Below are 17758 nucleotides of genomic sequence, written 5' to 3'. Positions count from 1 at the left end.
TCCTAGGTAACTTGGTCAAGTCACATATCCTCTTTGTGCCTCAGTTTAACCACCTGAAAAATGGGGGATAATACTTACTGAACTGGAACATTAATATTTATAGAGCACTTTGTTATGGAAGTATTGTTATATAAATAATTTTGATTAATTTTATTTCAGTCATGAATCTGTATGCAAATATCATGTTGGGCTGTATCTGATATAAAAAATATCTAGCACAAGGTAATAATAATACATTCATATTGTGTGACATGCTATCCGAACAATATGCCATAGTAGAAAAAGTTTACAGGTATAATGATGACATTTCTCACCAGATCCAAGTTACTTTTAAAAAGAAACTTCAAAACTTTTTTTTCTCACATTTGGAAAATTCAGCATGGGATCCATGACAGTATACAAGCTGATATCTCTGTAGAATTTATTTATCACCATAAAAGATAAATTCTTCTTGGCCCAAAACTTCACATAGTTTTTTATTCATTCGGTTCTTTTTCGTCATGTACAGCTGTATAGCACTATAGACATGTATGCATCTAGTATAGAGTAAGCTAGAATTCAAAACAAGTCATTTCATTTGGCCAATTTAATTTGACCGGAAACAATTTTTTTGAGATTTTCAGGTAGCTGAAAAAGTAACCCCTCCCCCCCCCCACACCTGATTTCACGTTGACCTGAAATGATTTTTTCTTCAGTTTTTCAGTTCAGCTACCAAACCAGAACATTTGGTTATATGCAGAGCTCTAGTTTGCACAGTGCCTAGTACAATGAAACCCTGATCTAATTTGCAATACAAATAAATAATTATTATTATTTTTCAGGACAGAGAGGATATCAGGACAGAGGTAATATATACCTGTAATACTTTTATTTACAATATGTGTTGCTATTAAATAAAATTTAGTGTTTACAATAGCAACCAATGCATCTGACAGAACAAATAGTTCTGGGTTAGTAGTAATGCTTTTATTGCATAGGTCATACACCATTGCAAATAGCTCTGAGATAACAAAATACCTTTCAAGTGTTTTCACTATCACACCAACTCCTGCTATCTATTTTTACAGTATTACAGTTTAAGTGATGAAAAAGTGCCAGTATTTTTCCTCCAGAATCTGGTGTAAAGCACAGAGTGCAGGGTTCATTGATTAAACTCGTTGACATGAGCTCTCCAGCTTACTAATAACCTGACTTTGCTCAACAGAGATCATTTGTGGAAACTCCTGAGTGCCAGCTGGTAACCTTGGGGTCACTCTCGAAGTCACACCCATGTTTGATTTCTGTGCATATATCCATGTTTGCCTAAGCACAAGTCATCGTCATTCACATAAGTGTTCATTTTTTCTTTCCGAATCACATGCCCAGTCTGCTCTTTAACTCACATTGAAAATACCTGTGCAGAAAAAAACCCACTGCCTTCTCTGAGCACTGAGTAATGCTCTGGTTCTGGGAGAATTTGAAAATCTCCCTGTATATCTGTCTTCTCTCTTGTTTTTTGGTCTCCTCTTCTTCAATCCTCAAGTTTCAGGGTATAAACACTTCACATTATATCAGGGTTTGCACTTTCCTCTGTACGTGTCGGCAAAAGGATACCGTATTACATGTACCATCCGTGTACTTGGCCATTTAAAGTCATTTTCATCATCACTTCTTCCTTGTTTAATCTTCCATAAAAAGAATAAAGAAATTGTATTCCCAGGCCTTCAGTGCTACTCTTGGGCCCATGTGTTCTGTAATCCTCCTTTTGGAGTTGATGTTGAACCATTGAAGCCAATGGGAGTTTTGCAGTTGGCTTCAGTGAGAGCTAGCCCAGGCCCTTAGACCTATATACAGCTTGTGTTTTACTGTGAAATGCAGAGGGAGGAACTTACAGGCAGGATCAGCTGCAGCAGTATGGGCAGCGCATCACTAGGTGCCCCAAGAAGCCATTGTCAGTGGGAGGCCAGGAATGTCCATAGCATGAGCCGTAGCACTTTATCTCTATCTCCCCCTCTTAGGAACCCTGCTGCTGCCTTTAAAATCTATTTAAGCTTGCATTAATCTAGGATTTGCTTCCCGGTCCTGTTTGTCGAAAGCTGTGTCATTGGATTGGTACTATAAATGTTAAGAACTTCTCCTCTAATAGTTTATACCAATAGCACTTTTGTGGGATATAAAAAATGCATGGTGTGCATACAATATTTACAGTTCAAAGCAGAGTTCTGCTTCGAGTACTTGTTCATGTCAATTCCAATCAGGTGTGCGCATGCCGTAGGTGTGGCAGCCGGAAGATTTTTCCCCTAGCAGTGTCCGTAGGGTCAGCCTGGGAGCCCCCTGGAATCACATCTTCATGGCACCCAATATAGGGCCCTGCCGACCCCCCACCCTCAGTTCCTTCTTATTGCCAGTGACAGCTAGCTGGAACTTCCCTCACTCTTGCTTCTGCAAGCGCCTTTAGCAGTGTCCTGTGGTATTTTGTATACAGTTAGTAGTTTTTGTCGTAAGTTAATAGTAGTAGTAGGCTAAGTTTTCATGGTGGGGGTCCCCTCCATTTCTCCCCCACCACCGGGGCATGCCTCGGTCGCAGGGGTTGAAACCATGTGGAGTCTGCAGAAAGTTGATGGCAAAAAGTGACCCGCACACTTTTTGTTTGAAGTGCCTTGGCGAGAGTCAACAAAAGGACAAGTGCTGTTTTTAAATTTAAATTTATGGAGCAATCCTATCTCTTAGAACTGGAAGGGACCTTGAAAGGTCATTGAGTCCAGCCCCCTGCCTTCACTGGCAGGACCAAGTACTGATTTTACCCCAGATCCCTGAGTGGCCCCCTCAAAGATTGAATTCACAACCCTGGGTTTAGCAGGCCAATGCTCAAACCACTGAGCTATCCATCCCCCCCTTTTTGTAAAGGGTTTCAGCCAAGGACCCTTAAGGAACGCGAGCAGAGACTCAGGCAGCCCTCTTCCTGCAATCTGACCCTGGGTTGGCGGAGCCTGTGCCAACCACCTCCTCCTTCGTGCACAGTGCGCCGGCGCCGATGGGGCATGAGTCGGCTCCTAGAAAGGAGACTAAGGACTCCCGGCACCAACACTGCGCTGAACATAAGACTTTTGGTAGGCGCTGATCTGTATTCCCTGGTGCCCCTGAAGAAAAAGAGGCAGGAGAGAGGGCGCTCTTCCCTTTTTAGCCTAAGGAGACAGTGGCAGGGAACCTCAACCCACCCAGCCTACTTCAGGCCTGGCAGCTCGAAGGGGCTTGTCGACTCCTGCCCTGCAAGAGGTCCAGTCGAGTCTGGCCCACTACTGTTCTCCGGACCATCATGGCTGGGACATTCAACTCCCCTCCATTCCGGAGACGTTTGAGGCAGCGCAGGACCTTATTCGCCTGATGGCTCCACCTTCTCCAAGAAGGGACGAGGCACCAGTGTTAGCCAGGCTGCCTATTCCATCTAGGAGCAAGCCAGCAATGATGTCATGCCGGCCACCCATGTGGGGAGAACCACATCAGGAAGCCTCATGCTGTGGGACTTTTGTATAGAGCACTTGATACACCTGCAAGCATCGTACATCCCTGGAGTACAGAACGAGTTTGCGGACCATCTCATCAGGTCATTCCATGGCCACGAGTGGTCGCTTCGCCCAGGCATTGTGAACTCAATCTTCCATCAGCGGGGCTTTCCCCAGTTAGACCTGTTTGCCACGTGACGCCACAGGAAGTGTCAGCAGTTTTGCTCCTTCCTGAATCACAGCCCAGGCTCCATCGTGGGCGTGTTCCTCCTCCCATGGGGAGGCCGTCTCCTATACATGTTCCCACCCGTCCCTCTTGTTCACAAGGTGCTCCTCAAGATTCAGAGGGAACGAGCTTTGATGATTTGATAGCTCCAGCCTGGCCCCACCAGCACTGGTACACATCACTCCTGGAAATGTCCATGGAAGCTCCAGTCACCTTGCTGCTCTTCCAGGACTTAATAATGCAGGATCATGGCTGTCTCCAACATCCCAACCTTAAGTTGCTCCACCTCACAGCATGGAAGCTCCATGGCTAAACCCAGTGGAGCTTTCTTGCTCTGATCAAGTCAGACAAGTTCTCCTTGGCAGCAGGGAACCCTCCATGAGAGCTACCTATCTTGCCAAGTGGAAGAGATTTTCAATCTGGTCGGCGCAGCACCATTTTTCTCTGACGCTATTAGTGTCCTCGGTGCCACTAATACTGGATTACCTTCTCCACCTCAAGCAGCAGGGACTTTCTATGTCGTTAGTAAGAGTTCACGTGGCTGCCATCTCTGCCTTCCACCAAGGCGCAGAGGGACGCTCAGTCTTCGCCAACCCGTTGGTCAGCTGTTTCCTTAAAGTTCTCAACAGACTATACCTGCAGGTCCGACAGCTTGTCCTGGCTTGTGACCTCAATTTGGTCCTATCCAGACTTATGGGGCCACCATTTTAGCCTTTGGTGACGTGCTCCCTGCTCTCTCTTACAAGGTGGCGTTTCTGGTAGCGATAACCTCAGTTAGGAGGGTGTCTGAGCTCAGGGCCCTCACATCAGAGCCCCTTACACTGTATTCCATAAGGACAAGGTTCAGCTCAGACCTCACCCGGCTTTTCTGCTGAAGGTTGTTTCCCAATTTCACATCAACCAGGACATCTTCCTCCCTATATTCTACCCTAACCTGCAGTCAAGTTGTAGGGAGCAAAGACTTCACTCATTGGATGTCCACAGAGCGCTAACCTGTTACATCGAGATAACAAAACAGTTTCGAAACTGCTGACCGGAGCTGCCAGGGTCCCTTTTCAACCGGGTGTTCCAGTCACCCTAGCCTCAAGGCCTAAAGTGCGGAGGCTGCCACCCCTGGAGTTGGGATGGCATCAGAGGGTAGAAGGACCCAGGCCCACCAACTTCACTGGGTCCCAGCCCTAACAGCAGCAGATGGTTCTGCCACTGGGTTAGCAGGGAATCCAGCCATCCATGGCAGCAACGCAGCTGGACTATAGTCGGCTGTCCCTGGGCTACTTACAACCGTCCCCTGGGGGTATATCTGGATCCCAGGGTCGTCCTCCATCTTCCTGGGATACACTGCCTTTGGCAGTCCCAGCAGCTTCTCAGCATCTGTGGTGTCTGGCAAGTCCTCAGCACAGCAGAGGTCCTCTCAGGTTCCCACTCCAGCAGCAGGCAGGGAGCGTCTGTCTGTCTTGGTGGTTCCAGTCCAACTGAGCTTCAGGGCCCACCTTTTGTACTTACTGTCTTGCCCCTCCACTTCCAGTGGGGTGGGCGTGGCTTTCCTGGCTCTGCCAACCAGAGTCTGTTGTTTCTCTCTGTCAATATTGAAGGGAGGCCATTCTCCCTCACTCCAGGCCCATTCAGTCATGTTCCTTCTGCTGAGGCTGCCAACCAGGGTGGGGGTTAGTGCCAGAAGGATTTTTGTGATGAGGACACCTGGCCTTTGGGAAGTGGATTGAGGCTGCCAAACATCTTTCTCATCCTTCCAGAATCTGGACAACACTGGAAGCAGGAGTGTCAAACAATCTCAATTTAAAATAAGATTTTTTTTCTCTTTGGTTTTGTGTCCATGGCTACGCATGCCATTTGTATGTGTCACAGATTTAAATATGACATTCTGAGATTGCCCTGAAAACCACTTCCTTGTGGTCAGGGGAATCTAATGTGCTGCATTTTCACTCTGTGCTGTTCCAAATCTACATAATTGTTGCAATTCAGTTAACCATGGAGTGGGCCAAAGGTCTGAGTTTGTATGTAAAAATGGACAGAGAAAAATTATGTCAATGTACTCCTTTTTTAAAGAAGTCATGTAAAGAATAGAAGAGAACTAAGTTCATGTGGACAGAGACACAGAAATTGTTTAAAGTATTGGGAAAAAGAAAACTGTATTTTTAATATCAGACATCAGGCCTTTCCAGTTGACATCACTTCTTTAATAAACTCTCCCCAGTAAAGTGGCAGATGGTTGATTTGATTTATACTGTGGTCTGGTTGTTGTGTAATGAATAGAAGCTGAGGCTGCTGAAAAAATACTTAGCATACTTGCATAAAAGAAAAGGGACTTGTATTTCAGACAATACTTTTCCATACACCTTAAAAATAAAGGAAACGAACAGAGGTATTTTAAATGAGCCTTTTGTCATGTAGGCTTCTCCATTTTCTTCTATATGATATGTGTCTCTATATAGGCACTATACTTTCACCGCTCTTCTAATTTCACACTGTCATATGACATCTTGAAGTAAGTAGAAACTCTACTCAGCATATCTTTTCTATTCTGCGTTTTAAACAAATACCATAGAACGTTTCCCTTCCTGTCATTTCTGTGGCCTTCCATTAAAGGTGTATCTACACAGCAGGATTCTTTTGGCAGCATGAAGTGTACATACATGCATAGCCCCTTTAGCATGGGTATAAATAGCAGTACAGATGGTGAGGCACAGATTAAGCCAGTAGACTAAAGGCACATCTGAAGGGTGTGATTATGTACTGGAATACATACCCTACACATTGTCTACTGGCCCAAGCTGTGCCTCCTGGCTACACTGCTATTTTTAGCAGGGTATAGTGTCCCACTGCTCGAGCCTTTCCCCTCCACGGGAAAAGGCTCTGGCAGTTGGGGGGGTGGGGGGGGGGTTGTGGGGAAAGACTGTCAGCTCTCTGCTGCTGGAGCCTTCACTCTCCCTATGGAGAGGCTTTGGAAGTGAGGGGTGGGGGCTACGGGGAAGTCCCTGCTGCCTCCTCCAGCCAGAGCAAAGGCTCAGCCTTTCCCACTGCCAGAGTCTTTCCTCACTGTAGTGAAAGGCTCTGGTAGTGGGGAGCAGCTGAAGCCTCCCCCCCTTTCACTTAGTCTGCTTACACCTAGCACTGGCTTTGCACAGAAATACTGTTTGCTTTCTAGTACTGGTACCTGTATCTGTCGCTTACATAAAGTAAAACAGTATCATTGTGATGATATTTTATATTCATCTGACCAGCTGGCTGCACAGTGCAATTTGGTGAATACTTTGAATAGAGAATAATCTAAATTAAGTTTTTACTGGCACTAAATCAATCTATAATTTAATGTTTAAATCAATACTTGTAAATTCACATCTTGCACTTAAAGTAAAGAGTGTGTAAAACAAAAAAATCAAACAATACTTTGTGGGGGCCACTCTTCACTAACTTGATCATTAATTTCACATTCTGATTAAGTGCCCCTTTCCCTCCCATCAGCCTACATTCAAGTGCTTGATACATCCATTGTTATGTGTTAATTTAGTAATGTTTGTGGGAAAGCCACATACTTGTTTCTACCACCACTGTGGTTCCAGTGAAAGAAGAACATTTCAATTTGCAGCAGGTTCCATAGGTGTCCTCCTGGCAGAGGCTATCCAGGACACATCCTTGAATTTAGAAGAAACCAATGTCATCATCTAGTCTGACTCCATTAATGCAACTCCCCGGGTTGCACTTGAATAGATGTGTTTGAATTAGGGCTTGTCTACACTTGAAATACCACCGTGGCACAGCTACAGCGCTGCAGCTGTGCTGCTGTAGCACTTCAGTGTAGATACTACCTATGCCAGCAGGAGGGGTAGGTACTCCACCTCCCCGAGCCGCGGCAGCTAGGTTGATGGAATTATACTTCCATCGACCTAGCACTGTCTACACTGTGGGTTAGGTCAGCTTAGCTTATGTTGCTCAAGGGTGTGGATTTTTCATGCCCAATAGCCACGTAGCTGGGTCAACCTAACTTTTTAGTGTAGACGAGGCCTTTGTGCATCTCCGTGGCTAAGCCTCTTCCTTTTCCTCCCCTCTTCCTTCCCCAGCTGATTCTGCCATTTGGCTCTCTATCATAGTGTTGTGTGTGGCTTCTGCTTCTACTCTCCTCTTAGGGTGGACTTTCCCACAACCATGCCCTGAAGGCCATCGGTGAAAATGAATAGAGCTCATTTGGTGTAACATCCAAATCCACTGCATTTAGGTTCTTTTACGGTGACTACAACCATGGTATCTGACCACCAGAATATCTTTTCTTTTCATATGGTTGGAATATTCTTAATAATAACAAGATGTTATTATATTAGCAAGATTAACATAAAATCAAATTTCAGAAGTGACAAAAGATGGACAAAAGTTCAGACGTGACAAAGAAAGTATATGGTATTGTATTACAATATCCTATATATAGGCTTTTATCCTCTCTGATCCATCCTGCAGTTTTGCTATACACATGTTCCATATGCAGATTGGGGAGATGTCTCTTGGGTGCTGTGCATCTCTAGCTACTTTTCCTCGTGAGAGAAAAGTAATTAATTATTTTCATGATCTTCTTGTGTGTTTATGCGCTGATCATTTTCTTTGCACAGGGTTAGACTCCATTAGAGACTAATTAAACCAATTTTTTAAAATTTCAGTATGAAAGGATTTTTGTAGTACAGGTTTTTTTTAAATGTAAAATGCACGGGTTTTTGTTTTTTGGTGTGGTTTTGGAGCTGCATGTCCAAAGCCATCCCTAAACTAATTATTTAGATAATACAAAAACAAATCTCCCAGATTTGGGGCAAAATTCTCTGATCCACTCTTTCTGATAGACATACTACTGTGTATCATACACATTTATATTCTATATTGCACACATGTTCCGCATACAGAATAGTTAATTACTATATATCAGTGGGCAATGTAAAAGTGGAATGTATGCATTTTGGATTCAGAGTAAGGATAACAGATCCAAAGTGCGTATGAGAGTAGAAAATTTTACATTTAGAACCTTACTGTTAGGTTTCAATCTGACTGAATTGTTTTCTTGAAGTGATATAGGCTCTAATCTCCAGGGCTATATTATAATTTAATCTCTGTTTATAACAGAGATATTAAATATTGTTCATGTTACCTATATAAGGTCAAAATTAATATTGTTTTGGGATACTTTGTCTTGTGTAACAATTTCTAATAACAGTTCAAAACAAGGATATTATATTATCAAAAGAAATTCAGATGCTGATGATTTAGTAGTTTAGAAGATTGTGAGTCTAATAATTGTATATTTCATAATGAAGATGCATAACAATTTTAACTGAAATAAAAGTGTGATATACATTTTGTACCCTTCTCCTGACCCAAAGATGCAGGGTAGAAAAATCCATGCTAATGAATGGTTGAGAGTGTTTTTTTTGTAATAATTTCAATCTTTTTTTAGTCCTTAATGAATGGATTTATTATATTTATATTCATTGTGTTTTAGATATCTGACATCCATGTTACTGGACAGTCAGAGGATATGTCTGCTAAAGAGAGGCTACTCCTGTGGACACAGCAGACAACTGAGGGTTATGCTGGAATCCGTTGTGAAAATTTCACTACCTGCTGGCGAGATGGAAAATTATTTAACGCCATCATTCATAAATACAGGTAATTGCACAGTTTATTTTGTTTTCATCTTTACAAACATGGAAATATTTATTTGGGCATTTTAATATACATGAAGAGGCCATCCAGCAGAAAATGGGCTCTGTGGCTTTTGTCTTGCGGTAATACTACAGATGTGGAGACTAACTATGAGTTCTCTTGGGAAATCCCTTCCTTCTGTAGCCAGGAGACTCATCTTTCTCAGAGCAGTCTTAATTCCAACCAGCCTACCTGAAAATATATTATGATAACCCACCAGATATACTCAAGAGAATGCCCATATAGCCCATAATGCATTGGTTCTCAACCTTCATCATCCCAGGGACCTCTTTTGCCATATAAGAATCCTCCTGAGGCCACCATCTCCCAACTAGCCAGGTTTCCCCTCCATTTAGCAATGTGAGAAGGGTCAGGTGGTGTCAAACATTCACATCTGTTCATAACTTCCTTGGTCATAAGACTCCTAAGCTGAGGGCTTGTCTACACTTACCAGGGGATCGACGCATAGCGATTGATGCATTGGTGGTTGATTTAGCAGGTCTAGTGAAGACCCACTAACTTGACCGCAGATCGCTCTCCCGTTGACTCCTGTACTCCACCTGAACAAGAAGCACAATGGGAGTCGACGGGAGAGCGTCTCCTGTCAAAGTGGCATAGTGTGGACCCCGTGGTAAGTAGATCTAAGTACGTCGACTTCAGCTACATTATTTACATAGCTGAAGTTGCGTAACTTAGATCCATCTCCCCCCGTAGTGCAGACAAGACCTGAGACACGTAATCTAATTCAGAGGAATTTTGTACTGACTGGATGTCACTCATCCAGGAAAGAATTTTAAAGGGGCTATGTACAGAGTTATTTTCTGAGTGTTACTTCCATTCCAATAGATAGTCAGAAGGAACTGCATAAATCATACATGTCTCTCTATTTCTTTTAGTAACATTGGAAAGGTAGAGGGAAATAACCAGCAAAAAGCTGAACTGAATGACTTTGAGAGCAAATGAATCAGGCAGGATAGAGTGGTAAGGAGAACATGCAGGGCCCAAGCATGTATGAGAAAAGAACAAAAAAATCACAAAGATATTGGAAGACCCAAGGAGTGGAAGAGGAATGAAATAGGACTGAAAGGGAGGAGTTTAAAGAAACAGAACAGCAATTTTTTTAAATGGACATATGCAGAGTTTTATTGTACTGTCCTTTTTCAGTTGCTTTCCCTTTATGCTATGCTCCTCCTATATTCATACATACTGTGTCTACCCGTATACACGCCCTTCCCAGGAGTGTTAATGGCACTAATTTTGTTGCTAAGAGGGTTGTTACACTTGTGGGACCTATTCCTGCTCCCACTGAAGCCAATGGGATTTTTGCCATTGACTTCAATGAGCTCCGCACATCTTTCACTCTGTATTTTAAAGCATTAAAATAAATATCCTATAATGTCATTCTGTGTTATTATTCACAGGAGAGGAAAGTTTTTCCCAAATATATAATGGACCTTCTAAATACACAATTTCAGGGAAGTCTGTGGAAACTCAGTAATAGAGTGGCTGCCTGACGAAAGTTAGGCATTGCCACCAGAGCGGCCAAGCAGTGATTTCTGAGACATTGCAATCCAGGCCAAGTAGGGTGCAGCACACAGCTGTGCTGCAGCAGGAGTAGGGCAGAGACCAAATTGTGATTCACATCCCTTCCGCCCCTGTGCTCCATGGGAAAAGCGAGCTATGCCAGGCTTTTTCTGGAACAGCTTACTTGCATTTTTTCCAGGCACTGGCTCAGGTTTACTATCAGGAATGTTGTGGCGGGGGAACCAGGTATGATGCTCCTCAAGGGTACCCAGGGTTGTGAGGCATCTCACCATCATCTGCCCTTCGGATGCAGCAGTCTTGTCTCTGCCTGCTGTGGATCAACTCTAAATTTATAATCAAAGAAATAGAGATTCAAGTAACGATGAGTAAAAATATTGGAAACAAACAATTACGTATAAAACAAAATCATAACAGGCTTTCTAGAGACTAAACTTTATTAACGAGTTACTCTCTTGTCTAAAGAAGTCTTTCTCCCCAAAGTTCTTTTCTGAATTTGCAACCAAGCCTGGTTGAAGCCCCTTTTTCATGAAGCAAAAGTGCTGTCTGTTTACTGCCTCTGTGAAGGGCGCCAAGGTGTCTTCTTTGCCTTCTAAGTATAGTGGAACAAATCTTTGCTGTAAATCTCCAGATAGCCTTAGTGGAAGTTGAAGGTCAAAAATTATCTTCTTACTTTAGAGCAGGGGTCAGCAACCTTTCAAAAGTGGTGTGCCGAGTTTTCATTTATTCACTCTTATTTAAGGTTTCGCGTGCCAGTAATACATTTTAATGTTTTTAGAAGGTCTCTTTCTGTAAGTCTATAATATATAACTAAACTATTGTTATATATAAAGTTGTTGTAAACAAGGTTTTTAAAATGTTTAAGAAGCTTCATTTAAAATTAAATTAAAATGCAGAGCCCCCCAGACTGGTGGCCAGGACCCGGGCAGTGAGACTGCCACTGAAAATCAGCTTGCGTGCCGCCTTTGGCACGCATGCCATAGGTTGCCTACCCCTGCTTTAGAGAGAGAGCTAACTTTTTATCAGAATTAATAAAGAATTAGGATTATTAGAATTAGGGCTACGTATGAGTATACGGAGCCACCTACGTGGATGCTGTTGCAGGATTTGGGCCTTGTTTTTGTAAGTATTATTCTGTGATTTTTGTAAAAACAGAAAGACATATCAAATATCTCCCAAATTAGACCATTGATTAGTTTAACATTGAACTTTGCAGTGTTTATTAGCCGTGAATACTTTTTTAAATATAGCTCCTTTGTAGTTATTTTTTATTTGAACCTCCCCAAATTTACATGAATGTGTAATCTGGTACTTTTGTAAAATTCACTTATTTCCCATGAAGCTCTGGGATATTTCAGTGTCCTGTACAGTTTTATAATTGGACTTTTTGTTTTTAAGTTTTTGGTTGAAGATGTGTTTTATTTGCTTGAGTATATTGTCTATAAAAAGGTGGGATTATACTTGTTTCATTTCAAGATGTCTTCTGTCACACAAGGGCTATAGAAAGAAGAACAGGAGTACTTGTGGCACCTTAGAGACTAACAAATTTATTAGAGCATAAGCTTTCGTGGACTACAGCCCACTTCTTCGGATGCATATAGAATGGAACATATATTGAGGAGATATATATACACACATACAGAGAGCATAAACAGGTGGGAGTTGTCTTACCAACTCTGAGAGGCCAATTAATTAAGAGAAAAAAAAAACGTTTGAAGTGATAATCAAGATAGCCCAGTACAGACAGTTAGATAAGAAGTGTGAGCATACTTACAAGGGGAGATAGAATCAATGTTTGTAATGGCTCAGCCATTCCCAGTCCTTATTCAAACTGGAGTTGATTGTGTCTAGTTTGCATATCAATTCTAGCTCAGCAGTCTCTCGTTGGAGTCTGTTTTTGAAGTTTTTCTGTTGTAATATAGCCACCCGCAGGTCTGTCACTGAATGACCAGACAGGTTAAAGTGTTCTCCCACTGGTTTTTGAGTATTTTGATTCCTGATGTCAGATTTGTGTCCATTAATTCTTTTGCGTAGAGACTGTCCGGTTTGGCCAATGTACATGGCAGAGGGGCATTGCTGGCACATGATGGCATATATCACATTGGTAGATGTGCAGGTGAACGAGCCCCTGATGGTATGGCTGATGTGATTAGGCCCTATGATGATCATAGGTCTGGTCATTCAGTGACAGACCTGCGGGTGGCTATATTACAACAGAAAAACTTCAAAAACAGACTCCAAAGAGAGACTGCTGAGCTAGAATTGATATGCAAACTAGACACAATCAACTCCGGTTTGAATAAGGACTGGGAATGGCTGAGCCATTACAAACATTGACTCTATCTCCCCTTGTAAGTACTCTCACACCTATTATCAAACTGTCTGTACTGGGCTAGCTTGATTATCACTTCAAAAGTTTTTTTCTCTTAATTAATTGGCCTCTCAGAGTTGGTAAGACAACTCCCACCTGTTTATGCTCTCTGTATGTGTGTATATATATCTCCTCAATATATGTTCCATTCTATATGCATCCGAAGAAGTGGGCTGTAGTCCACGAAAGCTTATGCTCTAATAAATTTGTTAGTCTCTAAGGTGCCACAAGTACTCCTGTTCTTCTTTTTGCGGATACAGACTAACACGGCTGTTACTCTGAAACCTGTCAAGGGCTATAGAGTAAATTATGGATTTACCCTATGGCTAGTAAGTGTATATATCTAAAATCAAAGCTAAATTTCAGTTACAAAAGTAACTCTGAATGGTAAAAATTTAAAGAAATATCCAGAGAAACTATCTGTACATAATCATAATTTTATTGAAGATTTATACTGCATTAGCGCCTGGAAACTTCTGTTACCATCGTGCTCCTTTGTGCTAGGTGCTGTACAAATACATACGAAGACACAGACACAATCCCTAACCCAGAGGTGGGCAAACATTTTGGCCTAAGGGTCACATCTGGGTGGGGACATTGCATGCCGGGCCATGAATGTAGGGCTGGGGAAGGGTGTTGGGGTGCAGGAGGGAGTGCGGGGCGTGGGAGGGGGTGCGGTGTGTAGGAATGGGATCAGGGCAAGGGGTTGGGGTGCAAGAAGGGTGCGGGGTGCAGGAGGGATTGCGGAGTGTGGGAGGGGGATTGGGATGCAGGAGGTGTGCGGGGTGTGGCAGGGGATTCAGGGCAGGGGGTTGGGGTACAGGAGGGGTGCGTCAGGTGGTTCAGGGCTGGGGGTGTGGGGTGCGGGAGGGATTTGGGGTGCAGGCTCCGGCCCGGCGCTGCTTACCTTGGGCAGCTCTGGGGTGGCAGCGGCGCGCAGCGGAGCTAAGGCAGGCTTCCAGGAGCGGCCAACTACGTCCCTGTGGCCTCGGGGGAGGGGGGGGCGCGAAACAGAGAGCTCAGCGTGCTGCCCTTGCCTGCGGGTACCTCCCCCGAAGCTCCCATGGGCCGCGGTTCCCCATTGCCGGCCAATGGGAGCTGCAGGGGGCGGTGCCTGCAGGCTAGGGCAACGCACGGAGCCCTCTCTCCCTTGCAACAGGGGCCGCAGGGACATGGTGCTGGCTGCTTCCGGGAGCGGCGTGGAGCCAGGGCATAAAAGAGAGTAGAGAGAGAAAGACACAATCAAATATGTACAGTGGTCATATATATACACAAAAACATGACACTCACCCTGAGGTGCTGAGGATCAGTTTAAAGCCCCATGAAGCACTTAGGGTGAAATTTATCTCTATGCAGGAAGCGAGTGCCGGACCTATGTACCATGTAAGACATGTTTTGAAGGCTTATGTGAGACTGAAGTGAAGCATGGGGCTTGTGCTGACCCCCAGCTCAGGGATGAATTTTACCCGTAATATGAAATGAAAAGACACTGATTAGGAAAAGAGTCTGGTTAAACATAAATTAATCAACTCACTGTCTGGTGGCAACTAGAAAAGCAAACAGAACCCTGGGATGTAGAAACAAGGAAATAGACCATGCAGGAAAGAAGATCTTTGTGGTGCTACACAAAGGGTTTTGAGACTACACCTGGACTATTGTGCACAATTCTTGGCATCAAGTATCAGAGGGGTAGCCGTGTTAGTCTGGATCTGTAAAAAGTGACAAAGGGTCCTGTGGCACTTTATAGACTAACAGACGTATTGGAGCATAAGCTTTTGTGGGTGAATACCCACTTTGTCAGACTACATGCGTAGTCTACATGCCACAGGACCCTTTGTCAATTCTTGGCATGACATTACGGGAAGGATCTTGAAGGACTGGAAATGCAACAGAAGAGGGAAAAAGAATGAGAAAGAGCTCCAGGGGTTACATCTATAAGGAGGAGTTAATAAAAATGGGTTTATATAAAAATTAGGAAAGAAGAGTTAGGGTCTGATCAAAGGCCGTTGAAGAGAATGGAAAGATATTAATAGACTTTGAACCAGGTCCTTAGCAAGGTTCATAAATAGGGCATATAAAATTTTGGTGGGCATAGGGAAAGTGGCTATCACAAAATAAAAGGAACTGAAGCCAACAAAGGACCATACCCAAAAAGTATTTAGGAGAAACTTCTTTACACTGAGTAGTTCACACGGGAACAGAGTAATCCAAGCTGCAGCTGTAGGAAGTAGGAGTAAGGCATTACAAAGAACAAGTGCTAGATAGAGAGGGTGGGATCAGTTTACATGTGTCATATGACTTTGTTTTGAAATATTTCTGTGTATTCTTTCAAAACCTGTCCGCTGATGTTTTTAAAGTGTGATAAAACATTTAACAGGCGGAATCTTCTGTGCTAAATTCAAGCCTTGTTCTGTAGCGAGCATTTTCAACTTTATAAAGCAGAGGTTTGCCAGGCAAGTGTTGTTACAAGCTAAGCCACAGGACAACAGTGCACACGGCACCACAGTAATGTTAAAACATGTTGCAGGTGATCAAGCACTGGCATGAATACGTTCCTTGAAGGTACAAAGAGTGATGCCAAAATTTGCAATAACATGCTGAACAGCTGGAGGGGATGATTTGAAATGAAACTAACTATTACATAGTGTCAAGTCTCAAAATGCTTGGGGGTTAAGTTAAAATAAAAAGAGAGATTATTTGTATCTTCTAGTTTCTGCTTGCCATTTTCTAACTTATAATTTATTGTTACCTTCTCTTTAACAAAAAGAAAACCTCAAATTTTTAGTTCATTTTGTATTCTCAGACTTTTTTTTTTTGTTAATAATTACCCTTCATAGCTCAGATGGAATTAAAGGCCTGACAATTAATATTTTGCAGTTTGGGAAAAGAAAAAGTTTTAAGGAAGATTTTAAAAATATTTAAGTGGGCAAACATTCTTACCTTTAATGTATTACCTGACTAAACATGGTATAGCTCAGCATTTAAGCCATTTTGTTTAAACTTAGATTTCTGTACGGTAGCTGCAGCTTTAACAGGGCTGCCACATTCCCTGCACTCATGTTTTCTGGCTAGTAGTAAAGAGCATAGTCGTAATAGCTGCAGCTGGCCTGCATCAGCTTGTGTTGGGCCTGTGATCCAATCTGATTTCACAAAGTAAACATGGTTAGGCCTGGTTAGTACTTGATGGGAGACCTGCAGGAAGTCAAGTTGGTTAATTTAGAAGGTGGCATGCATCTCAGAATCAGCATTGAAGTAATACCTCCATATAATGCTCTGCAGCACAGTATTGCTGGAGGATGACAGTTCCCTTTTGTAACAACTTTCAGGGTTTCTGATTCTGTTCTCGTTCTGCACTGAACAAAACCAAAATGTTTCAAACATTTTCGCAAAATGGAATTATGTCAAAATGTCCATTTTTGGATTGAAAAGGTCAGCTTGTTGGTTTGAGTCTCTCTCTCTGGTCAGAAGCAACCAGAGAGCCGTAGACCTCAGAAACTTTCCTGTTGAAAATTTCACTGAAATTGCTACATCTCTGTGAAATGTCTCAGCTTTGACAAAACAGCATATTCAGATGAAAATCCAATTAGTCAAAAATATTCCAACCAGCTTTACTGCTGAGACTGCTTGTTGTCTTTTGGATGAGCTTTCATTAAGGATTCCATACCACTTTTTCACAAGAGTAGGAATCTTAAACCCGGTGGGTTTGCCAAATGCTAACGGGAGTAATTATATATAACTAAATACCCAATGGAATTACAGCTGGACAATATTTAACATTCCTTGTCCTAAACACCCACCTTCCTAGCTGGGGTTGGGCATTAGTGGTGCTGGGCAGCAAGAGACACTGCTTCGGGGGCTTATAGCTTGCGCATCTCTCCTATGAAGTGTCTACCCCCTCCCTTTCTTCCCATCTTCTTCTTCCCCTGATTGGTTGGGCTCTGGCTATTCCTGTATGCAATGAGGGATGGTAGTCTATATTGGGTGGCCAAACTTACTGACCCTCTGAGCTGCATACAACAATCTTCAGAAGTTTGAGAGCTGGGGCATGCCTGCCGGGGCTCGAGGTTTCAGTCCCGTAGGAGGTGCCAGCTGGGGCTTCAGCCCTGCAGGGAGAGGGGTCTCAGGGCTTCAACCCCGCTTCTGCTGAAGCCCCAAGCCCCAGCAGGTCCCTCCCCATTGGGCAGAAGCCAGAAGGGAGGTGGGGGGGCATGTAGAGTCACGTGCCTTCCCCCACGATTTTTGTGAGGCTTTGCTGGCCCTCCTCAATCACATAGTGCTGCTGGAGCTGGCAAGCTGGGAGCTGCGGCCATGGGGAGAGGCAGTGTCAAAGACCTGGGAGCTGCAGGTAGAGGCCACTAAGGGTAAGGGGGGAATGACTCAAGCTGATGGGCAAACCTTTACATTGTGCCCCCCCATCCTCAGCAGACACCAGTTGTCTCC

General features: G+C 43.4%; 1 protein-coding gene across 44 annotated transcripts in view; it reads left to right on the top strand.

The window, feature by feature from the left end:
* The window catches only part of DST (dystonin), a 439617-nt gene that overhangs the window by 204030 nt on the left and 217829 nt on the right, over positions 1–17758 (top strand). For all 44 annotated transcript variants that reach the window (XR_010599478.1, XR_010599479.1, XM_065587877.1 and 41 more), the window contains one exon: positions 9203–9369. Coding sequence is in view for 42 of the 44 variants with exons in the window: in XM_065587877.1 (XP_065443949.1) it covers positions 9203–9369 (167 nt within the window). In the remaining 2 variants the exon portion in view is untranslated. The remainder of the gene's footprint in view (positions 1–9202; positions 9370–17758) is intronic.

This window comes from Chrysemys picta, chromosome 3 (genome assembly GCF_011386835.1).
Source record: "Chrysemys picta bellii isolate R12L10 chromosome 3, ASM1138683v2, whole genome shotgun sequence".
Classification (NCBI taxonomy): Eukaryota; Metazoa; Chordata; order Testudines; family Emydidae; genus Chrysemys; species Chrysemys picta.
This window is presented reverse-complemented; position numbering and strand designations above follow the sequence as displayed.